Here is a 25,622-nt window from a genome sequence, read left to right on the forward strand (position 1 = left end):
CCCCTTACTACCAAAATAATAACAATATCATCTAATCTCTTCCTACTTTGAATATTACACTCCCTTGTCGTTCCACTCTTGCTCTCTGACAGCAGTTTAGGCAAGAAGCTGTGTGAAAACAGCAGCACATGCTCTGACTCCGCCTTCGCCCTGGATTGAACCAATAGTGTGTTAGAGATTCTTCCGGACGTCCCGCCCACACGCGTGAAGAAGGGAAACATGGCAGCAGTCACCAACATCAACCTGGACCTCTCAGCGTCTATCGCTGGCATTTTGAATGAAAAACACTGCCTTGAGCACTTGCAAGCTTTGAAAACATTCACGACTGCGTTACGGGACAGGGAATACAGGTGCGGACAAAGTCATTTACTGCCTTTTTAAACGGAAACCGAGGGTGTTAGCTTACCGGCTAAGCTAGCCTGAAGTCCAGCCGTTAACTACTTATTGTCAAACATAAGCGGAATGGTCCATTATCTACCATTATTCAGGCCAATTTAATTCTGTTACTTTATCACTAAAATGTTGGTTTAGAAGTATATCCAGCAATATGACTGCCGCAGTTTTTAAACACAAAAGCAATGAGGCTCTTCTGCTGCACACTAACAATGACGACAGATATTTTCAATTACATTTTCACAGCAGACATTTTGAATTGTCATAGCCGCAAAAGCACAGGTGAAACTAATATAGTTAATTATAATGTTGTCCAAGCAATTATTGAAACTCGAAGTAGCAATTAACAGTGTTATTAGCCACACCTGTGCCTACTGTGAAAAGGGTCTCTTCAACTTAATTTCACTCCACATTTCATTGATTGCCTCTTTGTTGGTCAACTTTGTGTTCTCAGGGATGCCGTGGAGGAGCAGGCGTTCTCCCGTCTCCTGGAGGTCCTGACCAGACTCAGTGATGATCTGCAGACTGCCAACGAGGACAGTGAGTCTGTCCCCCTGCAGCTGCAGTTGATTGCTGAGTGCTTCAGGGCCCAGAGGAACTCTTGCGTCCAGAGCACACGCAACCAGAGTCTGCTCAGGTAATTCCAGATACAGTGCTGTGTTATTGAGATGGTTGGGAAAGAATAATAAAATGTCAGGGTGGTCTTCAGCTACAGAAATTCTTAGTTAAATAATTGGCATGTAATTTGTTTGACCAATAATGGTATGGTCTCAAAAAATACCATAGACTATGACACAGTATGAATTCAATGTGATATGTTGGCTTTATTACATCACTATTGTATAAAGTTGCGTTATATACGTTGTATTATTATGTCCACCTGCCTTTATCTTCTTCGACAAAAAAATAAACAAAGAGGCAACTGAACATACAGTAAATTCAAGATAATCTAATACTCTTTTTCATTTAGGGAGCTTGGTTTTGTGGATGTTTCGCTTAAAGTTCTGGGCTTCCTTCATAACATAAATTTGGAGTGCAGAGATGGCATATTTGAACGTAAGTCCTGAATAAATCCCTAATAAAATCCGATCATCTTTGAATTGAACCTTTTTTAATATTAACCCATTCATCTAAATTATACCATGTCGTCCAGCTCTCCGTTGTGGGATCCAATTCCTCGGTAACTTAGCTGTGGGAAACCAAATGTGTAAAGATGACATCTGGCAGCTGAGCTTCCCAAATCTTCTCCTGTAAGTTGTGTGTGTGACACAATAGTAGCTATGTTTGTACATCAGTAAACAACACTATTTTACACAACTTCTTGAATTATAGTTTAAACTACGCTTCTTTTATTTTAAATTTTTGTCCTCACAATGAGTCAACCCAGTCATGTATGAACAGGCAGCTGCTCAGTGCTGATGATGAGAAGACGGTGAACTACGCCTCTATGGTACTCCACACATGTCTGGATGAAGCCAAGGTGGAAGAGCTGTCTGAGCCGCACAACATCGAGCTTGCACTCAGGGTGATGGAGCTCTGTAGGACTCAGCCTGACCTGGACTGGACGTAAGTGTTTGTGTCTGTAATGGTGCATGCAATACAATTATTAGTTTCTATGTTCAAAGAGTTTATAGTTAGTGTGTCATTTCAAAGTATTACTTGTTTTCTACTACTTACTAATAAGGTTTTCATTGTGTAATTATGAATTTACAGGGTTCTCATTGCAACCCAACATTTCCTCAAGTCTTCAGCTCTGGTGGAGAGCATGTACTCAGGGATGTCTCACCATGAAAGGTACTTTACTTTTACTATTGTGACAGACAGATGCACAAAGATGAATAAGATGTTATGATGGACCTATATCTCTTACAGAAAGTGACGTGCTGATAAAGACAATTTTATTAAATCACTATTAAGGACTGTCCTGAATCCAGACTAAGGATTTTAGTGGTTCTGATTCTGATATTGTAGAATAACCAGTGATATACCCAGAAAAGTTATGTCACAGAATACTACCTAGTACAGATAGAGAAGACTGATGTTTAATAGTGAAATATAATCTAGATGTGTCTACCGTATTTGTGTTTTACAGACTTACTCTGCTAGAGCTGCTTTTTGCCCAACTAAGAGAGGAGGACTCAGAGGAGTGTGGCATCCCACCCAGCGTGGCTCGTTTCTTGGCTAATTCCTTCCAGAAAGGTTGTGGAGCTGTGCTTACACTTGCCACAGGTTCTGCTTCCAGTGATGAGGTACTTGGACTATGTGAAACTTTTGGCAAACATTTTTTCAGTTGTATTTTAAAAGTCCACATTCTAATTTTTTAAAAATGGGGAATAGACTGAGACTAACACTGCCAAAGAGCATGATTTCCCCATAGCATTATCTCGCATCCTTTCTTCGTGTGACTGACACCTGTTGGTTGTAATCCCCTGTAGGTCCTGCAGGAGGCACTGACAGTGATTAGTCTGCTGGACGTTCTGTGTGAGATGACCTCAGACCACAGGCAGTTCATGTTCCTACAGGACCACCCTGACCTTCTAGTGACCACTGTTGGTAAATGAAAACACACACTCACATAACCTCACTGACCGGGTCCACAACTGGAGTCTGTGGGTCAGAATTGGCTGTCTTAGGGTAAATATCTCATCTGCACACCATAGGCACTTTTTAAGCGGTGCTGCGAAAGATCCAGATTCTGATCAAATCGCCCACAGAAATGCAATTCCTGCACACAATCCTCCTCCATGCTGACAGGCAATAAAAGACACAACAGAGTTCAAATACAGATAAGTTTGGCGCAACTTATTTCATTGGGTACTTAAACAACATGTCTAAAGTAAATTTATCTAGAAATCAAATTCCATCATAATCTGTAATTAGCTGAAATGGTTTAAACTTGGGATAAATTAAATGTCTTTTTTTCTCTTTTTCTACATTTTCTGCTTTTCACCCTTTACCTGTTCACTGCAGAGCTCCTGGCGCAGGTACATGCCATAGGGAAGGCCAGTAAGAATATTTTCAGCGCTGCTCAGAACTTCTCCTCCTTCAGTGGAGATGGAGACTTTTCTTCCCATTCCCCTGTCATCAGCTTCAAGGCTCACCTCATCCGGCTGATAGGAAACCTCTGTCACAGCAATACTAACAACCAGAAGAAGGTTTGGAATGGATGGATGTGAATGAATATGTTTAAAGTTAAACATGTTGGACATAACCCACATAGCCCAAATTATTGAAAATATGTTTTACACAGATTTTCTGTTCAGGTCAAGAAAGAAAAACTTTTTTTTTTTTAATTTGATTTGCTTGTTCTTTGGTCCTTAAACATGCATGAAATCTGCTTTTCTGAGGCTAAAAACTCACTGCCATTGTAATGTAACAAAGCCAAGGAATATATAGTTTAGGGCAGAAGCTGTTAGTTGATCAACAGAAAAATAACTAAACAATTCTGATAATTAATTGTCATTTTTTAGGGAAAATTGTTAAACCTTTGCTGCATTCTGTCTCTTAAAATGGGAGGATTTGCTGCTTTTTTCCCCCTCTTTATTTATTATAATTCTGTCTGAGAATTTGGGTTTGGAAAAAATATGGAATTCAAAGAAAGGAAATGTATAGAGAACCTTAATTGTGATTCAGGACAATTTTTTTTTTTTTAATTGTGATACTTTTTTTCCACATCAGCACTTATTCATCACATTTTTTTCTTTTCTAATCCACTGGGTCCCTCCTCTCAATGGGGTCTGGGGCCTCTTAAGATTTAGTGAGCACCTTGATCAGTCTAACACAATGGGGTCAAAGGTCAAGAAGAGAGTGAGAGGTCTGGGAGGCCCCCATGGTCTTGCTTTGTCAGACCCATCTCTACACTAAATTAGCATCTTTAGAGTGCAGGTTCTAATGGGCTGTTGTATCAAACCACATGATCTGCTGAGGACTGAGAATAACTGAGGAGCGCAAATTAGTCTAATATCTAATGGAGCATGAGGCTGTGTGTTCCTATGGCTGCAAGCTTATGAGTTCTTTCAACACAACAGCTTGGTTTTGCTCTGAAATGTGAAACATTCCCTCCCTCGTGTTTTATCAGTTTGTCTCCATCGCCATCTGTCAGCATCTCACTATTAACATGAAAAACAGATAATAAAGTGGATGGGGAAGAGTTGGCCTCTATCTATGGCACATTATAGACTCAGTCCTACTTAATAGAAACAGATTTGTTGAATGCCTGTGGGATGGCCACCCTCAGCTGGCCTCACTATAATATTTATGGATGCTGATCTGTGGTCTGTCAGTGGTCAGAAATCACCCCATATCTGTTTTCACTAAGATCTCTTCCAGTAAACCAAATGTCATTCTGTTCACCTTTGGGAGAGATTGTAATTTAAGATGTGCATGCAAAGCACTGAACTGCATGCACCGGGCTGAAGTCAGGGTACAGTCGCTTGTTATTCATCTCTGTATGGGTTTGGACATAATGTAAGCAACTTCAGACAGTCATCCTGAAAGTGGAAAACGCAGACCTGGGTGCTTGTGCTAGTCAGCGACTTTGTTTCTTTGACAGTTGAAATGACATTTCCATTTTCTGAAACTCAGCACTTGGTGGTGTTCTGGTGCTCCTACCAATATATTTGAAGGGTAACCACAATGGCAAGAGGAGGGCAACAGCAAGCAAAGACAATAATTAAGCCTATAGAATCAGACAAATGATACAGAGCAGATCACCCTGTTGTGACGGTCGCAGACTAACCCACAACCACACTGCTGCTTTTGCATGGACCTGAGGCTCTGCTAAGGACAGGGACACTTGTGTTGAAAGAATTTCTTTCCTTAATGAATTTGTACTTACTTTGTTTTCTCTTTTAAACAGTGATTTCTAGCTAGACTGCTCTGCTTGACCAAATCCTACAATTCCCTGAAACGTTTCTATGTAAAATTTGAATTGTACTGATGAGAGCTTTTATCAGTTTTTATAGAAAATGGGCAATCTGTGCTTGTGGTATGTTTGTTTTTTCAGACCACAGAAAGCGTGGACATCAGACTTGTGTGGTGAAAAGCAAAACATATTGGTCCTGTTAATACTACTCTTGCCTATTGCTTAGAAAATGCCTATCAAAAGTTTTTTCTTTTTCTTGCTTTGTTTTCCATATATGTAATTAGAAGTTTTATATTGTCCCAAGGTCGTTTTTATCAGACCAATCATTATAGAATGGCCTGATACATGGAGTTATAAAATTACAAAGGAAATAATGGCATATACAAATATAATAATTAAACACTTAAGCTTTGTTGAGAGAAGAAAATTTGATCCACATGAACCAGTATACAAGTCTCTGACATCTCACTGAATTTTTTTTCCTCAGGTTAGAGAACTGGAAGGCATTCCCCTCATCTTGGACAACTGCAACATTGACAGCAACAACCCATGTATCCTTTTTCTGATCTGGAAATACAGACACATCTTTGTCTATGTACATATATTGCAAGTTTGTTCATTGTTCATATTTATGCTTAGAAGTCATTTTAGTCATTGTGTCTTGTGTTCTGGCACTTTGAGGATTCGATTTGGCATGTTTACACAGGAAGGTTGGTGAGTTTGCAACCAAAAATAACATCAAGCTTTGATTACTGCAGTGTGAGCAGGCTCGCCAACCAAACGTGCTGAAATTTGAACATAGCCTTGTTCACCACCTTTCAATTCATCTTTGCCTGAAGCTGGTCAACAGTGTCATCTGATGGGATGCATTCAGTGTTAGTCATTTGGGCTGCCTGTAAATGCTACTTTTTGTCTTGAGAAGCGTTCAAGTCGTGTTTGTTTAGTACACTGGAACTGCTTTGTGTATAATGTTGTTTTTCTTGACACTGTGTGAGAGACATTAATTCAGTACTATGGTAATTATTTAGACCACAGTGGTGCTTTTGTATTAGATTGCATTTTGATATGTCTTTGTAATGTTTTATCAGCCCCCACTCACATATGGGGTGGGGGTGGGGGTATTATAACACTTCTCAATATGACACAATCCAGTTCAACAACACCACTATGTCCTCTAAAATTGATGTACACCTGAATCTCTTTGACACATTGTCAACAAAAACAGAACAGTGTGAGCTTCACAGAGACATGATTTTATTGAAGCCCTCTTGTATTGGATTGCATTAGATTGCACTGCTCTACTTTTACACAGTGATAACTCTGTGTTGTAAGTGGAGATTCTGCTCCCACTGCAACTTAGTACATCAGCTGATGTAAACCAGCATGACCTTGGAGGGAGTATACATACTATGTGCTTTCAGTGCCCTTATAGAACATACTCTTATTCACTGAGCTTCAACCGCTGAGTCGTCCCCAGCCCCCGCTGGGCATCCTGTTACCAGTTGGTATTAGTTTGCTAAAAAGAGGGCACTGTGCCAGGCTGTCTTTTAACCAGGTCAATAGTCTGAGCTGAGCCTTTGTCCCCATGCTCTTCTCCCATATATGCTTACACACACATACACTGCCCACCGCTTCCTCCTTTTTTCATGTAGGTGTCAGCATTTGTTTCTGCTCAGAGAGAGACTGTCAAACAAAATATAAGTTTGGATTTCTGCATGAAACTTGAGAGGGGTGAGTTGAGAATGTTTTCTATCACAAAACATAACCTGTCTGTGAAACTCGTTTGTTTGTTGGGCTGTCTGCATACTCAGCGACTTGAGGAAAATACCAGGTTCTCAAGAGCTTGACATCCTGAGTTGGACACTGAAAACATTTGGCATATGTTGCTTGTTTCACTGTTAAGTTCTCCACCAGCCTACATTTAAGCTCTTTTTTTTAATCATTATTTTATTTTTTTACATATGCAGTTTTTCATGAATTTTATTTTGTAAATGCATCTTGTTTTACAACTGCTTAGACACGCTCATGTCTAGCATTAAACGTTAATTTGTTTGTAATTTAAGGTGCAGTAAAATCGGTTCAAAGTGGTAGAGACATTTCAGCTGATACTGGGACATGACAAATAATTTTGACACCTGACTAAACTTGAAGTTCCTGCTTGCTGTTGGAGTTATGAACTTTAGCTGTTACTAATTACTAGCTCTTTTAGTATTTTTTTTAAATTACATTTATTTTTTCCATTGATGTTTTCTTCATTCGGGCAACCAACTAATGTCTAAAAAACATGTTTAAAAGTACCAGGAAGTACCACAAGGTATTTTATTATCTTGAACTGAAATTCTGATGTTCCTGTCCTTAACTGGATGCCTCCAGTCATCAGCCAGTGGGCCATCTTCGCCATCAGGAACCTCCTAGAACACAATACGCAGAACCAGGAGCTGGTCGCCGATCTGGAACGGCGTGGCCCTGCTGACTACTCTGCTCTCAGGGAGCTGGGTTTCCTGGTGGAGGAGCGAGATGGAAGCCTGCTGCTCAAACCCGTGAGGAAAGACTCATAAAAACCTTGGAGAAGCAGCCAGGAGAAAGGAGATCCTCAACTCACAAGCAGGTTTTCATGTGAAGTAATTGTTTAGAAGGGAATAAAGTACATGTGCATGCGCTTGTGTGAACATGTACTCTTATTGTGAGTACATTGTTAATGTTACCTAGTATTAGTAGTAAGCTTCATTTGAGGGTAAATGACTCATCCTCTGTCAAACACATGTTTTGTGCCTGTCCAGAAAAACTGACAGCCACACTGCCAGTATATTAAGCAGAGAAGTGCTTTTAAATCAGATATTTCTATCAGAAGAGTATGCATAACGTACTTTTCTACCTCTGTAATGTTAGTACTCATGCTCAGACGGGCCGTACAGTATTCTTGACAAACAAAAGGCCCATGGGGTCCCCCTGGCACAAAAGCAGAGGTCAGGATATCAGAAGCACTTGTTCTGTCTTGACCTGAGTCTGGGAAATGAAGAGTCTGGGATAGACGAGCACATGCTGGTACCTTTTGGCAAGGCTAATGCTTTGTGGTTTAATCCAAAGACAAAAAGCACCACAGTGTCCGGGCTTTTCACCATTCACTGACACTGATGTTACCAGCAGGGGTTGGGGTTTAATTCCAGGCCCATAGTGACTTCTGCAGTAACTGTGAAACAGAGAATGACCAAAACATGATATAATCAACCCCCTCACCACCTTACCTAATTAAATGGTGGTGTCTTTGCCAGGGAGACAAAGACTTTATTTTTTTCCTCTTTCAAATGCTTAAAATACCTGCTACTCTAAAGTGACATAATATTATTAATGTTATTTGAATCTGAGGAAATCTAAGTGCTAAATGCAATACTAAAACTAATAACAAACTATGCATGTTTTGTAATTTAAAAACAATATACAGCATGAGCTTGTCACTGTAGCTCTGCTTGCTTTTGCTTTTTCAATGCTTCTTGTATTAAGGCTGTAACAGTAATGAGTTTTATACTCAACATAGTTTAGTGAATTTACTCTTGTTCATCATCTCACTCTTAATCTATTTCTATACATAAATAAACGCATGAGGGCTTATGGAACGCATCATAGATCATTAACCATCTATAAACTCACAACATTGAGTTTATGTTTTACTCCTTGGACTGCTTCTCTTTCCTCTCAGCTATATTTGAGTTTTACCAGACTGCATAGACTTATTTTTAGGGATTTAGTAAATACTCTACTTGTGTGTGTGTGTGTGTGTGTGTGTGTGTGTGTGTGTGTGTGTGTGTGTGTGTGTGTGTGTGTGTGTGTGTGTGTGTGTGTGTGTGTGTGTGTGTGTGTGTGTGTGTGTGTGTGTGTGTGTGTGTGTGTGTGTGTGTGTGTGTGTGTGTGTGTCTCTCTCTCTCTGTCTGTGTTTTCACGCTTCTTCTGTTGATCAGTGATAGTGGTACTGGATCAGTAGTTGATGTATGAGAGCATACTGAAACTGTGTATGTTCGAAGAGTGAGTGCATGAATGAGTGAGTGAGTGAATCAGACCAGAAGCATTAGTTTGCAGAATGACATCCCTCCCTGCTTCTCCTGTTGCTGGATAAGCTGAACAGTCCTGACACCTCAACAATACAGCGCTTTACAGGCCTGCCCACACCCTGCTCCACCCTGTTTGCTCTGCCTCTGATTTTTAATGACAAAATGTATTGAAACAATCGGCTGGACTCTCCCCTCAATCCGTCGGCATAGTGAAGGGAGCTTATGTGGTTCCGGTCCCCAGGATTTCAGACAGCTAACAAAACAGCTGTTACTTGCGCTCGACTGGCTGGCTGCAATGCTTTTCAGCCCCACAGGAAAGAGGCTGTGCGAGTCAGCCGGGCTGAATGAGGTGGCATGGCCACGGTCGTCTGTTCACCTCCTAACACATTAATACCACATCAGTCGAGGCCAGAAGTTCTTGTGTTTCCCATATCAGCGGTTTATGCCGTAGGCCTCTACTTCATTGTATATGTGCCTTCTGGTTTGGTATTTACCTAAAGCAAAAACACTTTGTCAGGGTGTAAAGTACATGCTTCATGTTTCGGTCAAATTATATGTTTAAATAATGACTAATAAAGTACTGTGTGTGACAAACAGCTTTTTGTAATGATTTTAATAAGGCTAATGAAAGGCCAGATATGACAGAAAATTCAAGAGGCTTTAAAAGGATGCTCAGATTTTATTGGTAAAAAAGAAAAAGTACAACTGTCCGTGTTTTTAAGTGATGCAGACTTTGTTTAAACCACAGAACAAATAAACTTAAATTATCTGTATTTTAAGTTATAGCTATACTTTTAGGAAGCAAAGAGTTGCTCCTTGTCACTGAAAGCGCTATTAAGACAACTGGAAACACAGAAATCTCCCATCTAAGCTGCACAATTAGTTGTTTACTGAAACTTCCATTGTACTATGTATTAGCAACTTCCATATATTACTCAAATACTTGACAGTGGTTTCCACAAGATTTCCTGGACTTTCCAACAATTTGATGAATCACTCAACTTTTAGGAGCTACTTTGAATTGTGAGGGATCGCATCGAGATAGACAATCTGGGCTACTTCGATAAAACACATGGAGTATTTACAATTTAGGAACTTTGATCAAAGACATAAATTCCAAATAATTTATAGCTCTCAAATCTGAATACAATGACATTAGAAAACACTGGTAAGTAGCGACTTTGTTTTCCATCTATAAATGACATAAAGTGCCACGTTCCTCATATAAAAATATACTCTTCAAATTGTTTTGTAAGTTATATAAAGCCTAAATAAACATTTCTGAATACATTAAGGGTGCTGTCCAAAAATAGCTTTGAGGCCTTTGATCCTCTCATACCCCCTTCAGTGTGGTTAGGGCACATGCCATCCACCCAGGCAGGCCTAAACCGCGCTGGAAAGCCTTGTGTAAGCAGAGGCCACGATGTGGAATTCCACGTCTCTGCCGTTCATGGGAATGTTAGATGTATCTGAACCTGATTGCACCTCTATGGAGTTCCACTGAGGCTTACATGCTTTTCTCAGAAGTCAAGAGCCCTCCGAAAACAAAACAATGAGCGCAGTCAGGATTGGAAGTGCCGCTGAAACTGACAAGTTGGATGCTTAAAATAGTACACCAGTGGTTTCTGCCTCTGTGGCTCTTGGTGTAACAAAGGGTCTGGGCCCTGAGGGGGAATATGTCCATGAGAGCAGCACTCGACAGCACCAACCCCCGAAATTACTAATGTCCAATGGAAAAAAGGAAGAAATACGACTGTCAGTGCAAAAGAAAAAGAATTAATATATATAGCAAAATACCCCACTGACCACTGATAATGTATAAAAACTGTAAAAAGGGATTTAGCTGTTTAGTGGCTAAAAATGTGACTCCATGTGACTATAAATCTGTTACTCCCAGCTTGAAATGTATCAGTAGCAATTGAAGATCATAAAAGAGAGGAAAAATGTTAAAGCAGTTGAATTTGCTATCCATCTTATAAGACTTACAGTTTGAAAGTTTTGATATTTTTTACATAAATAATTTTGTTTTATTTTCAGTGTTCAAACAGAATACAGTGTGAGCGTACAGTTAAACGTATTCCACTGCCATCTTTCAGTCTTCATCAGGAGCCGGTCGTCATTCATAGCAGTCCAAAGCACTTTGCTTCCAGTTAGCGTGTAACAAATCTTCTCAATAGTCCTTGTTGCTATCTTGTACACGACATCTGTAAGCTACATTTTTGCAACATCTTGTCTTCAAAATATTGCTTTGCTTGAGGCGAAAAGAGAAGATCAAATCCCTTCACCTGCAACATGTTTTGTATCATGTCACAGTTTCGTACCAGTACGCAAGCCAATGTTTCTGAAATGTTCATGTCTATTTTTCCCCAAACTCCAAACCTCATGTTCCATTTCTAGTATGTCTTTCCTTCAAAGAATTCCAAATAGGATGTCAAAATGTGCAAAATGTTGAATAAATACTTCGAAGTCCTTCACTTCAAATTCCACTTTGTCGTATCCCCCTACCTTCGACTTTTGTCCGTCTTCCTGTCCTCTCCCGCTGCCCCAATTCCTTGTTCCCTACTTGCAGGTGAAAACCTCTGATTTCTCACTGCAGGTGTTGCACTTCACAAAACAGCACCAGTGGAACTTGCAGTTGCACTGCCACACACGTGTATAGTGGTGAGTGTTGTAACCCCTTCCGCAGCACATCACATTACAGCTGTCTGTGTGGGTCGAGGTGCCGTTGCACAGTCTGCCTCTTGTCCCTGTACTTCCTGTCGCTGTGTCCTCTTCGCAGTAGTTGGGCGAGCGCTCCAGGTAGACCAGGTCTGTGTCCGTGGGCTTCTGGTAGCCCCGGGCCTCTTTGAGACGTAGGAAGGAGGGTTGGCGGAGCCGCGAAGCCCGGACAGGTTCTACTTGAACTGCTTCGCTGTAGCGTTCCTTCAGCAGGTAACCAATCTCTCTGAACTTTGGCAGGGTGATCCAGCAGGTCTTAGTGGTACAGGAACCAGATACACCGTGACACTTGCACTCCAGCTTCATTCGCTCCTCTAGGATCTGATCACATAGAGAGTAGAGGTTAGGTCAGTATAAACTGAATATATAAATATATTCTGTGGGAGAAACACAGAAATTGTAACTTTGTGTCATTTTAAATTCACATGTCCACAGCATGATTTTGAAACAGTTAATAATAATTGCATAGCCTTGAAATCTGTCTCTTTTGGTAAGCTGGGCTTTCTGCGGCTATTTCAACTTTCAGCACACTAACCAGTATGCCAATTTTATGTCAAAAACCTGGGGAAAATAACTCATACCCCAAAACTGTAGTCTCTAATTAACTTTACCTTTCTTCAGACCACAACATGGCGTGACAGCCCGAGAAAACTGACCAGAACTGTTGTGCAACCGTGCGCATATAGAGTTACATTGTGGTTTGAACCCAATTTATATTATAATGCGTCATCTGAAAATATTTGTATTTTCGCAGACGCAGATGATGAAATTGACAGGTGACTATTTTCTCTTGAGTTTGATGTCGCTGTGAAAAAATATAACACTTTGACACATTTTGGTTACAAGACAACATGAGTCGCGAGTGACAGAGCTCATCTCAACACCATCCCTGTCCCCTAACTGGCAATCACACTCGGGTGGGTGTTTACTCTCGACTTTGGTTGGTTCAGTGTGTGTGCTAGTGCAGAAGTGTGGTCTTTGGTGCTGCAACTGAGAAAGGAAGAGGGAGAGACTTGCAATAATATCCTCTGTCCTGACTTGATGTGTAGTAATTCAGTGAATGGACTGTAGGACTGTGGCACAACTCCACATTTGGCAGCTGTATCTGCCAAGTCTTGCATTGCTGTTACACATACACACCCACACTTGCATGAAAACACTCAGGAGTTTGTTTAATCATCTGAGCATTCGTACAGTTTAGGAACATTTATAGTAACTGTTGCCTTTACACTGTGTTGTAAGATGTTTTTTTTTTATCAGTAAACCCTGAAATTAGATTAGATGGATATTATTTTTTTCATTTATCAAAGTGATTTTATGCCTGCATTACCTTTCGACCTGCCTCATTGTTGTGCAGGTTCATCAGCCGCCGGGCGTTTTTCTTGATCTCTCGGGCGTCTACAAAGCGCCGAGAGAACTCAACGCCGTACTTAACGTCGGCTGAGCAGCCTCCCCACTTCCAGCCCTCCTCTTGGTCGTGGTAGCCCTGCTTCTCTCGGTCACAGCCGCACTGGCTCAGGTTGCCTTGGCTACAAGCGGCAGTCACTGCGTGGGCAACTCCGGCTGCAGTGATGGCATATGTGAATGCTGCCTCCCTGCTGCCTGGAGAGAATAGAGAGGAATCTGAATAAATCTGATTTGGAGAGGAAAGTAGCATAATAAAAGTACTCCCATTGTTTTACACATGAAATGCAGTTTACTTGTCATGAGGCTGCTACTCAGCCCATGAAAACAGCTGTACAATGTCCTCTTGGCTTGAGACTTAATATTTTTAGCAGAAAGCTTGTGCTACAACCTGTGAATGTTGGGTACGAAATAAGTGACATTGTGTGTCAAACAAAAGATACCACTTGGTTGCACAATAGGAAATGTAGGAGCCAACATTTCTGGAGCTCGACCCATCCTAGAGACTGAACCTCAGGAGATTTAGACCATTCTTATTTTAAAGACCCTGCACACCCATGAAGGTATTTGTTACTTATTCTAGATAATTAGTCCTCTGCTCAGGTAGTAGCAACGCTGAAGCTACAGGAAATCTCTAAACTTCATGAACCAATAAGAATGGGTGTAATTTCTCCCATCCAAACATGCGACAAAACTAATAGCAAGGTGCAAGAGGTGTCAGTCACACAGAAGGAGAAGAAGAGGTCTTGCAATCAGGCAAAATAAGTGAAAACACATGTGGGTCGACTATTGGTGTGCTGGGCCTTGACACGGTCTGCGGTGCACCAATAGCCAAATGGTTAAGGCGCACAGTTGTAATGTAAACGGTTCGATTCAGGACAGGGACTTAAGTCACACGTCATGCCTCAACAGAGATAGTTGAGTGTGGGTGCAGGTAGAGAGGGGTGGTTCTGGGATGCTGGGACACACTGTTGTGTATTTGCTGTGTCGCTGGTCCAACTCAACAAAACACCAGGTCAAACACCAGGACAACTGAGCAGGCCAGGCAGTTGCCTAACAAGCCAGCTGGGCCAACCACTGTGGCTTAATCTGAGCGAATACCCGTACAATGCAGATGCAGATGTATCTCTTCTTTCGCTCGGGTGAGGCTAGGATTCAAGAACGCTTTAAAGGTGCATTAGGTTGGAGGATGGTCATTTTCTGATATAACTAGTAAAATTAGCGGAACTGGATCATTAGGGATGACGGCAGGATGACTGCGTGAGTGACGGCATTCAGAGGGATCTGCCAGTCAAGCCATAGAGGCTTGCCTTCACCAAAAAAAAAAAATCTTTAATCAGAAAGGGGAAAGATTTAAAACTGTGTCTTGTGAGCCCCCAGACTTATTGAAGTGCAGTACTTTGCTGGACTACTCCTTCAAAAAAAAAGTGTTTGGAGTGCATCACTGAATTGGAGAGGAACTGGTTGGTAGAGAATCACTTTAGCCGTTTTATGATGTGTATGTAATTGTAATTAAGTACCTGTTGCTCAGTAGTACCTTCTAGTTTTGCACTTTCACCTCAACATATCGACACCCTCTTAAAATAATGGCCTAAGTCATTTTTTCAGGTTTTTCAGGAAACACAAAAAACTCAACAAAAGAGTCACACTTTTGACATAGGCCATTATACAACCGGGGGTAGAATTGCATGTTCCCCTCAACTGAGGATTCAGGCGATTTTACCAGAGGTGGCCAGCATCATGAGGGGGTGATTTAGGCAAAAAAAACATTTTTGTCAAAACATGACTTAGGCCATTATTTTAGGAAGGTGACGATATATAATCTTACAATCCCTATATTCATTGATGTCAAGTACAGTAAGAGATTGTAGTAGTCTTTTGAGTGTGTGAGTGAGTGTGAGTGTATATAATCTCATAAAAACTCACTGATTTCTTCCTTTCTGCCGTGTTTGATATCTCTGATCTGCGTCAGTAGTCAGTCACAGTTAGAACAATTATCAGTATAGTGAAGAAAACACAAGTGACATCTACTGGCTGACTGGAGGAGCTTTTTTCTGCATCGACACTCATGGAGTTGCTGTCTTAATGTTTTTCATCAATGGAATTTCTCACGCGGCTTAAGTGTCAGTCTGTGTCTGTCTTAGGCGGTCCACATTATTACAGCAAATGATACTGCTGTGTTACATGTTGAAATAATCTGTGGCCAGGCTTGACTGAGATGTGCCCATTTCCAAGCTTTTGTATGTCACCATTTGAACTTCAGAATAAACACATTTATATTTATGGCGTGGAGGGGGAAGTGAATTTATTGGCACAACAATTGGTAACAGGATATTCTCCCCCTCCAATCAGGATAATGCTGGGCCTTCGCTCTTCTCAACAGCCCAGAGTATTAATGCATGGCGTCTCTGTAGAGGCGATTCTAATGGCTCCCTTCCAACCTGACAAACTCACTCGCTGAAACCAGTGGGCCTGCGGTTCCCCCGGTCCATAACTCATAACAAACTCTGAAGTCTTCTCTCATCAGGCTAAATCCACGGCCCATTCAGATATATTGTATGGTGAGCATTTCTCAAGGCATCAGGCGCATGCAATAGCCAAACAGCCATCTCCTCGCACTGTGATTTGTTTTGATTGTACAGCAGTGCATGCAGGGTTCCATTGTTGCCATCCAGCTGCTGGAGCTGACTTCAATTAGTGGTTAGGATGAATCTCTCTGGTCTTTCTCAATGCTTAATGAGTTCACAGGCCTGGCAGGTCAATCAAATGAAGTGGCGGATGGTACATTAGTGACACAAGGGGGGGTCGGCCCTATCTTACATTTCCTTTTTTTAAAAACAGCAGAGATGGACAAGAATGGGACGAGGAAAATGACCGATTTTTACTAAAAATCCATCAACATGCCCGGAAATCTGACATATTGTACACTATTAGTTACAACCCTCTAATTAGGTTTTACACAGATCCAATTAGATTTAGTCTTAATTCTTATTTGGTAAAACCATCTACATGGAGAGGACATGAGGAACAAAGCTGGGCCCAAAGTGTCTCTCTAAGCTCGTTTACACGCCACAAGAGAAAAGAGACATTTCCTCTGACAAAAGAAATAAAGGGATCCAGACGTCTGTCTGCCTGTCTCCCATGTAGAAGAAAGTGATTGCTCCCAGAGCTGCTAGATTAAACATGGATCCAAACCCACAGCAAGACCGCAACAAAACATTTCGGACTGAAATACAATTTATATAAGAGGTTCACATTAGGAGCAAACAGGCTTCTGTGAGAAATGAAACGGGGAAGAATGTTGTCTAAAACAAGGGAGATGTGTTAGTTTCTGTGGTTATAAATACTTTCAGAAGATGGCACACCCAGATAGGCCTTAGACCAAGCTTCATACGGAAGTCTTCACCATCCATTTACGACTGCTTTGTTGTGACAGTGTGTTGCAAGCACAGTGATGTTCCACACATCAACCAGATTGAACCTCCTTTGGGGACGCTAGCAAAGCTTTTTGAGTCGGAATTTTTTCTGTAAGTGTCTTAACAAGAATTCATTGTGGTTGTGCGGCAAACAGAAATGCATTCGTTAAAGTTTTGCCACCCGTCTCAAAGTCTGTTTCACGCCACTTGAGTTGAGCTATGCTGCAGCTTTTCTTCATGTCACTGACAAGATTTACCAGAGCTCTGAGGACAATACAATACGAATGAGAGGACAGGCTCATGTCAAAGCACACAGCTGAATGGCACCTGAAGTGCTTAATTTCACTGCCCAATTTCAATGATCGGGAAATCAGGCCACACAGCTCGGTTTTTCCTTACTCCAGTTAACATACCTGTTGTCCCACTTGTTGCATCTCATTTGGTGTGTTCTGTCTGACAGTTGTGAGATGTCTGTGTAGAGCACTAGGATTCACTTTAGCTAGTGTTTACAAAGGTAAAAACCAGTTTTGCCCCTGGTGCATCTCTATGGCCGAGGGGTTTAAGGGCCTAAACATGAACCGCAACATCTCAAGCTTGATTCCAGCTGAGAACCTTTTATTGCAAGTCATTTCCCATCTTTCTGTCCTCATTTCCTGTCATCTATATACTTTTAAAATCACCAACAATGGTGAAAACAAAAAGATTTACCCCACAAAAACTTTATTTAAAACCTCTGCTCTCAGAGCAACTTTCTTACCATCACTCAGTCCGTTTTGCTGATGTCCTACTGCCTATATTGAGGTAAAACCATTTAAATCTCCTTAAAGAAAACTGAGTTTTAAACAGACTGACCTACTCTCAGCTCTTGTCCAAAGACAGTCCTCTCGCCCAGGGCTGAGCAGTTCCACCGGCCGTAGCGGAACTGGTACTGACACTCATTGATTCCCAGCTGGGCGCCTTCGCCGATGACAATGATGGCGTCGGGGCGAGTCTGACAGAGGGCCCTCTGACGGGGGGCCAGTCCCGGTATCTTGTTGCAGATGATGTTCGCACCCAGAGCTACCACAGAGGACAGCGCCCTATAGGCGCAGAGAGAGGGAGATTAGTGACGGAGGAAAGAACAGCTACAGTTTTTACAAGGACATATAGACAACACCGAAGGGAGAACAGAAGAAGAAATGGAAAAACAAAGATTTACCTTTGAACATACTCAATAAATAGTTTGGATTTAACTCTGTGTCCTAGTTGATTATGATTTGAGCAAAGAAAAAAAAAAAGTGATAACATTTGTTTCCAAAAAACAAATGTTTTTCTAAACTTTTCATTTCAGTTGCCAGTGTATACGCCATGAAGATAAACAAGACCAAATCAGAAGATACAGTGAGAGCATACTCTGCATCATTCATCCTTACCCCAGATCACATCATGGGTAATTTTATGGACCTTCATAAAGACATGAAAGAGAACAATAGTTAATTATAGAAATGGGACTAAATCCAGTTCATTTCTGTCTGCCCCTCTCTCCCTCTCTGTTACAGAAAACATGAACCACCACAGCTATTTTAGGTTTCAGGACCTGCCCTTGTTATGAATGAGAAGCATGTATGGTGCAGCAATCAGTCTCTTTGTGAGGGCCTGGGTCTTTTAATGTCATAAGAAAGAGCTCATTACATTGGCATGCTCCTATAGGGAGACCATGAAGTTGTCCAATATTACTTTTTTCCCATATGCTGCTTTCATATTCCACTTGTCTGACCAGGTGCTCCCATGACAGAGTGGCTCTGGTGTAATGTGTAAATCCATAAGAGCAGGTTATCTCATCAGCTGCGGGCATATTAGAACATGTAAAAATCATGTAGATTAAATATTGGCTTCATTCACCCAAATCTTCAGGCACTTTTTATAAGCCGTCGATTTATGGCACAATATTAGAATGAAAATGACATAACTGCGCATATTATAGGGAAAAACCTGCAGCCCTTGTTCCGTGGTAGTCTATGATTCCATTGTGGAATAAAATGAAGTTGATTGAACGACACAAGTCACGCGCTTCCTACCAATGTTTCCTAAGTTTTGGCTGAGTGGATATTCCAAGTTACATTTTTTCCGTTTCCATCCATCTCTCTGCCACGCCAGAACCAAATGTAACCACAAGAAAAAAAGAAAAAAAATCCATATACTTCATTTAGCAAAGTTAAAAGCTGGATTTTTAAAGTGTACAAACATGTTAAACCCCCGCAGCAACCATATTATGCTTTCTACGTGCGATCTAACCTGACTATCCAGTCTCCCGGTGCGTAATTGGCCATTTGATTTTGCGCGTAAGCAACAGCCACCTGCACATGTCAGGTGAGCTTCAAATCAAACTGAGTGATGATTAAACTGAGCAAGTGCATTGATAAGAAACCTACAGGTAGCTACCGCTGGTGAGGATGAGGAAGATCTGTGGGTAGTAGACGGACAGCAGCGCACTGCGAGACGAGATGATGAGCATGGTTGCGCATTGAACACCACTTGTGCTGCACTCTTGCGGTTTGGAAAACAGATGAAGAAGAAAAAAAAAAAAAAAAAAAGGATGGTGAGGTGTGAACAAATATATCCTTTTATCTGCAGTCCAAGAGCTCCAACGCAGGAGTGTCGTCTCTTCTTTGCGCTGTAGAGAGGTGGTGTCTTCAGCTAGTGCAGCCGTGGCGCGCTGCGACAGCTCCAAGCTCCGCTGTCCATGTGCTGGAGATGAGAGGCTGCATCCCTCGGCCGTGCGCTCTGCCACCTGGGCTCATAGAGGACTGGGTGGGAAAGAGATAAGAGGGGAGGGGGGGTGGGGGGTCAGCTGGGGTTCCGGATGTCCGATACGTGCTGCTCACGTCTCCAAAAGTGAGACTGTTGTGGCATTGGAAGTGTGGAAGTGTGGGAGACAGTGCCCCCCTCCCTCTCCCTCTGCCTAAACTCACTCTCTCTCTCTCTCTCTCTCTCTCTCTCTCTCTCTCTCTCTCTCTCTCTCTCTCTCTCTCTCTCTCTCTCTCTCTCTCTCTGTCTATCTCTCTCTCTCTGTCTCTCTCTCTCTCACAGCCTGGTCACAACAGGTAAAGTTATATCTGAATTTGCATTTGGTGTTTTTGCTGTTTCTGACTAAGAGGGGAGGTCAGCACCAGCACTGCATGTTGTGGGATCGAACCTGTGGCCATCTGGGTACAGCCATGCCACCAAGTGCCCCAAAAGTCAACTTCTATGGATTTTACATGTAGAATTAGCCTACATATATACATATCTCTCTGACATTGTCAACCCTAATGAATTCATTTTTGGCACCAAACAACTGCATATGACTTCATCATCATGCGATACTTGACTGTATATTTTATTGTTATAAGTATTAAAGTAACATGAAATCATGTTTTTCATTGGAAGTTACCAAATAATTTGTTATTAAATGTATTTGGCAATATAAAACTGACTAGAGCTGGAAGGATTAGTTGAATAATTCATTAATTGATCGACAGAATTAATGAGCAACTATTTGAAATGCTGATTCACCATTTCAGTCGCTATTAAAGCAAAAATGCAAAAAAAAACCAACCAAAAAAACAAACTATTGGTTCCAACTTCACAAATGTGAGAATTTGCTGTTTGTCTTAAACTGACTGACGTAAACTGAATATATTTGGGTTCTGTCACATTGGGCTGTGGGAAATTATAATTGCCTTTTTAACTCTTTCCGACATTTTAAAGATAAAATGATTAATCGATTATTTGAGAAAATATTCACCAGACAAATCAATAATTTTAATAATTGTTAGTTGCAGCCCTAAGGATGACTACAGAAGACTAAAATGAAAGTGTGAAGAAAATCCCTGTATAAATTCCCTTCTTCTTTGCTGCCCACACTACTATACTGCTGGAGTTTCAGTTTCTCGCTTATTGGCTCTTGAGGAGGGCAGATGCTTGCTGAAATGCTTCAGTCAGTCAGTTGATCTGACTCTGTGGTCTTTCAGCTCATACTGTATATTCTTGCTTCTGGTGTACCACCAACAATACGCCCTCCTGTGGCAGCATGAAGGAAAATGCCATGATCATCCCCAAACATCAGACTAAATATCGTTGCATAGCATGAAGTGCAGTGTCTGTAAAGTTAGAGTTGAGTTCTCAATTTTGATGAACAAAGCATATTTCATTGTGAGAGTTTGAAAAAAAAATGCCTTTAAGAGTATTTTCCCTTTTATAGAAGCGGGAAAAGTTGCCCTACATGTCACATTCTTCTATGTGGTGAATAGACTTGTTAAACCCATGTAGTCTTTGAGGTGCCCAAGTGTAATTGGATGGACAGGCCAACGAGGCCAACGAGGCCAACACAAAAGGAATTTTTTGCCGTTTCTTCCTTTTAAAGATGTTCCCTGCAAACAGTGGCCTGTTTGCTGTGGAACTTTGAAGTGAGTAAAAAAAAGTACAATGGGAGGGGACAGTCCTGTTCAGTTCCAAGGACCTTCAAAGGATGGGGCGTTTTATAGGTCTACTTCACAGAGTGGACCAAGGACAAAGTACATATTTTCTTCGCTTCTTGTTGACATTTTGGAGACTGAAAATTGAGACATTCTGAGCTTTACTTGAGCTGTGCAAATAACCGCGAGGAGATAATATTAATAAAATTTGTTCCAAAATGAGATATCAATCATCTGAACAAAAGTGGGACCTTCTCTTAGAAAATTATTGAGGGTAGTATTGTGGACATGAACCTTTTAATTTAAATTCTCAGCAGCTGCCAGCAAAGCATTTTGAGAGATAGCAGTGATTTGGAGTATAAAAGACTAAAATACCTTTCATTCTTTGGCTGTTATAAGATTGGCCCGATCCTTATGCCCACTCAGACTGTGTGTAACTATAGCTGCAGTCCGATATACCCGCTGCTGTAAAGAATGAGAAGCAGCTTTGCCACTAAATTGGTCTTGGTTGTTGAAACCTCGTCACAGGAGCTCAGTCTGCAGCCATTCCAGTGGACAACTCGCAGATAATGCCTCTGGCTCGGGGGGCAGCAGAGGCAGAACCCTTTGTGTATGTGTGTTCTCTATGATTTTCACTCAGCTCCTCTGTCTCTTTCTCGCCCCCTCTCCCTCTCTCTTTCTGTCCAAATAATCCTCCTAAACCACAATTTCCAAAGCCAAGATAGCACTTAAGCAGTGTGCACTCACTGTCCTGGCATTCGTACACTGATATCTGTTTCTTTTCATATTTTTGTGCAGAAGACGCGGTGAACAGGGAGACATGGGAAGTGTGGGGCTGCGCAGGAATTTGTTTTACTGCCGCACAGGACATCAGAGCGGTGATGACAGTGGCTGTAAAACTAACATGACTTTTGTCTTTTTATCTCCCGGGACAACTGTCAAGAGTTTTGACAGAAACGGTTTTGATAGCATCATCCACGTTACAGTGATGAATGACAGGCATGGAGACAAGCAGGGCGAGACTGGAGCAGTGACGCAGAGGGGCCTCAAGCTGGATGGGAGCCTAAAAAGTCCAGATTAATAATGGTGTTTTATGGCTCTGGGATTTTGCGCTTATCTTGTCTCTGAGCCCAGAATCCTCAGCAGGGTTCCCGAGTGGTTGTCGAGGAAACGGCTGTTGATCGTAATAGTAAACATCTGATAATTCATCCGAAGTGACGTTTTTCTTTACAATAGCAGAGCTTATGGGTGAGTATTTTTGTCAGGCGTTGGCAGTCCAATCCCCACATAGTTAGAAATGCAGGATAAGGTGCTGCACAGCTCATCGGCAGTCCATGAATTCACTGGAAAATTCATGCAGAAATTCACGCACTGTTACCAATGATGAAAAATTAATAAGGCGTAGTATTGGGATATTTTGTGTTACATTGCTGGTTCAAAAAACAGATGATAAAACTGTTAGTACTTTAGAAAACACACTGAACCTCAGTCACGCTTGCATTACCTGACTGGCATCAGCTGCTTCATTCATGCTTCACAATCATTGGCTCACTTACGGCTGTGGCTATCAGCTGACTAGTAACTTCCAATCAAATTCATGAGGTTGTGCAGCATGCCCATTATAACCTGACACTTCGCACTATTAAGGTACGGTCACATTGCATTTCTGTCCCACGAATGTTCACTCCTTCTCCCATTCACTTCCTATACATGTTTTTTTTTGCTTGGTTTTTTTTGTGATTGCTCTGATCAATGTTAATTTATTACCGACATCAGACATGCATCACATCCTTTTCCATGATGGGGGGGGGGTCAATGTTGTAGGACAGAAATATAATGTGACCTTACCTGTCCTCTGTCCACCTGTCCCCGATTACTTCATGGCAACATTGTTAGCAGCTGTGGCTGCCTCAGCCACTCCAACCTGCCCCTTACGTGTTGAGCCTTTGTTATTTTTATGCCTCCGTGCGAGTGACAGCTGTGGAGAAGAGGCATTATGTTTTCAGTTTGTCCTGAATGTGATTCCTCCGTAGCACCTTGAGGGACAGCCTTCAAATGTGGTACAAACGTTCACTTGGACTCGAGGATGAACTCACAAATAACGCAAGAATTCATACACTAATCATTTTATAACCGGTCAACAGTCAACTTCACCGTGACATCATTCAGCGTTCTGCAAAAAACACTTCTGGCCATTATTCAATGCTCTAAGTCAGAAACAGAGAGGGAGATTGTGACCATGTGTCCTGCACCTTGACTGATTGGAGGAGACATAAAACCTAGTTGATTTCATGAAGATTTAATGTTAATGTTCGTCTTTGTGTTCGTAGTCTATAAATTCCACAAATATTCCGGATTACTGAGCAAAAAACGCATCTTTTTTATAATGTTTTCTTGAAATTTTTATGAAGTATTCTTTTAATGACATAATCAGCACTCAAAAACAAAAACCCAAAATAATTTATTCATATTAAAACGAAGCTCTTGAAATAATATCATATTGTGGAATAGAGAGGTGCTTTTATGTCCCTGAAAGCCAATTTAGTTGCCAAACAGTAGTGAAAAAACCAAGAGCCTAAAGTATAACAATGAATAATAAATACAAGAATACCCAATGCACTAATGCCGTCATCAGTATTGCTGAGACCATCTGAGAAAAACATGCAACAAGCGCACCCAAGGCAAACCCCACTGTTGACAGTCACTAGATATGACATGCAAATTTACTCTGTAATTAAAAAGGCAAGAGCTGACAATCGCAAACAAACAGAAAGTGGTTAATGTTAAATCTGACTATTTGATCAGAGTATTGACTTTCAACAGATACTGACAACATTAAATCTGTTTGTTTACTGTATGCATAAGCAAAGATTGTGCGTTCAGAAAGTATTCAGACCCCTTCACTACTTTTCCCTCAGCAGTCGCCCCTCAGTACCCTATAATAAAAAAGAATTTTAGACATTTTTGCAAATTTATAAAAAAAAAAAAAAAAAAGAAGGAAAAACTGAAATATCACGTTGAAATGAGTATTCAGACCCTTTGCTGTGATACTTGAAATTTAGCTCAGGTGCCTCCTATTTCTCTCAATCATCTTTGAGATGTTGCTGCAACTGAGCGATCGGGAGAGAAGGGCCTTGATGCGAGAGGTGACTGAGAACCTTAGTGGTCACTCTGAGCTCCAGAGATCCTGTGTGGACATGGGAGAAACTTCCAGGTGGAAAACCATCACTGCAGCACCCCACTGATCCGGGCTTCATGTCAGCGTGGCCAGACTGAAGCATCTCCTCAGTGAAAGTTTGCAACAAAAAAAAAAACCCCCAACAGGACTCTCAGTCTGTGAGAAACAAGATCCTCTGCTCTGATGAAACCAAGATTAGACTGTTTGGCCACAGTTCTAAACGTCATGTCTGGAGGAAACCAGGCATCGCTGACGACCTGCCCAATACCCACCAACGGTCCCCATCCAACCTGACAGAGCTTGAGAGGATCTGCAGAGAAGAATGGACGAAAATTAAAAAAAAAAAAATCAAGCGTTCAAAGCTTGTCGTGTCACACGCAAGAAGACTGAAGGCTGTAATTACTTCCAAAGATGCTTCAACTAAATACTGAGTAAAGGGTCTGAATACTTATGTCAACGATATTTCATTTTTTTCTTTTTAATAAATTTGCAAAGAAGTTCTCAAATTCTGTTTTTGCTTTGGCATTATGGGGGTATTTAGTGAAGATGGATGAGCGGGCAAATGCGATTCAAGCTATTTTAGAATAAGGCTGCAACATTACAAAATAGTAGTAGTGAAGAGGTCTGAATACTTTCTGAATGCACTGTATCTACGTGCCACTCACATGGCTTTCAAGCTTTGCTGCAATGTCAGAGGCGTTGTTTAGACTTTAATATGGCAAGACAAACACATGGTCCTTGTATGTGTAATGGGGTAAAACGCATGTCGGAATGCATAAGAAATCTGAGTGTGGTTGGTGAAATGAACATCGCCCCCCTGCACTGCGAAGGGAATACAGAGTGTCGCAGATAAAAAACAAATATACCCTGGGGGTTAACAGGCCAGAGAGTATTTATGACACAACTAAAAGAAACTACTTTGTAATCAAATCTAATTTACACTGTTCAGAGCATCCATGAAACCTGAAGAGATGACAGAGGGAAATTGTTCCCATGTCGCAGAACAACAATTCCACTTTTGAGCAATTATTGTCTTTGAAGCATCTTGAACCTTTTTGAGAGCAGATGATGGGAGGGTCATATTTTCAACAGTGCCATGAGGTACATAAATGTCTTTAGAAAAAGATTTCTTTTATCCAAACAGGATTTATGTTTTTGGTGTAGAAA

General features: G+C 41.3%; 2 protein-coding genes across 2 annotated transcripts; one reads left to right on the forward strand and one right to left on the reverse strand.

The window, feature by feature from the left end:
* Positions 1-207: 207 nt before the first annotated feature.
* atxn10 (ataxin 10) lies at positions 208-9,899 on the forward strand. Its single transcript, XM_056367896.1, has 11 exons — positions 208-350; positions 848-1,030; positions 1,364-1,449; positions 1,547-1,643; positions 1,795-1,959; positions 2,107-2,187; positions 2,486-2,642; positions 2,829-2,946; positions 3,364-3,548; positions 5,745-5,808; positions 7,631-9,899. The coding sequence occupies exons 1-11, from the start codon at positions 220-222 to the stop codon at positions 7,813-7,815; spliced, it is 1,452 nt and encodes a 483-aa protein (XP_056223871.1). The 5' UTR covers positions 208-219; the 3' UTR covers positions 7,816-9,899.
* On the reverse strand, positions 9,049-19,614 carry wnt7ba (wingless-type MMTV integration site family, member 7Ba). Its single transcript, XM_056367898.1, has 4 exons — positions 19,253-19,614; positions 17,694-17,920; positions 13,352-13,623; positions 9,049-12,342 (listed from the first exon to the last, which is right to left on the reverse strand). The coding sequence occupies exons 1-4, from the start codon at positions 19,333-19,335 to the stop codon at positions 11,863-11,865; spliced, it is 1,062 nt and encodes a 353-aa protein (XP_056223873.1). The 5' UTR covers positions 19,336-19,614; the 3' UTR covers positions 9,049-11,862.
* Between the last annotated feature and the right edge of the window lie 6,008 nt (positions 19,615-25,622).

This window comes from Seriola aureovittata, chromosome 22, assembly GCF_021018895.1.
Source record: "Seriola aureovittata isolate HTS-2021-v1 ecotype China chromosome 22, ASM2101889v1, whole genome shotgun sequence".
In the NCBI taxonomy this organism is placed as follows: Eukaryota; Metazoa; Chordata; class Actinopteri; order Carangiformes; family Carangidae; genus Seriola; species Seriola aureovittata.

What these genes read in the sequence shown, in the direction of transcription:
- atxn10 (XM_056367896.1), top strand. Translation starts at nt 220, where the DNA reads ATGGCAGCAGTCACCAACATCAACCTGGACCTCTCAGCGTCTATCGCT. An exon ending in AGCTTCCCAAATCTTCTCCT is followed by an intron (nt 1,644 to 1,794) that starts GTAAGTTGTGTG and finishes ATGTATGAACAG; the next exon opens with GCAGCTGCTCAGTGCTGATG. An exon ending in CAGCCTGACCTGGACTGGAC is followed by an intron (nt 1,960 to 2,106) that starts GTAAGTGTTTGT and finishes ATGAATTTACAG; the next exon opens with GGTTCTCATTGCAACCCAAC.
- wnt7ba (XM_056367898.1), bottom strand. Translation starts at nt 19,335, where the DNA reads ATGCTCATCATCTCGTCTCGCAGTGCGCTGCTGTCCGTCTACTACCCA. An exon ending in TGGACAAGAGCTGAGAGTAG is followed by an intron (nt 13,624 to 17,693) that starts GTCAGTCTGTTT and finishes TATTCTCTCCAG; the next exon opens with GCAGCAGGGAGGCAGCATTC. An exon ending in ACAATGAGGCAGGTCGAAAG is followed by an intron (nt 12,343 to 13,351) that starts GTAATGCAGGCA and finishes CTATGTGATCAG; the next exon opens with ATCCTAGAGGAGCGAATGAA.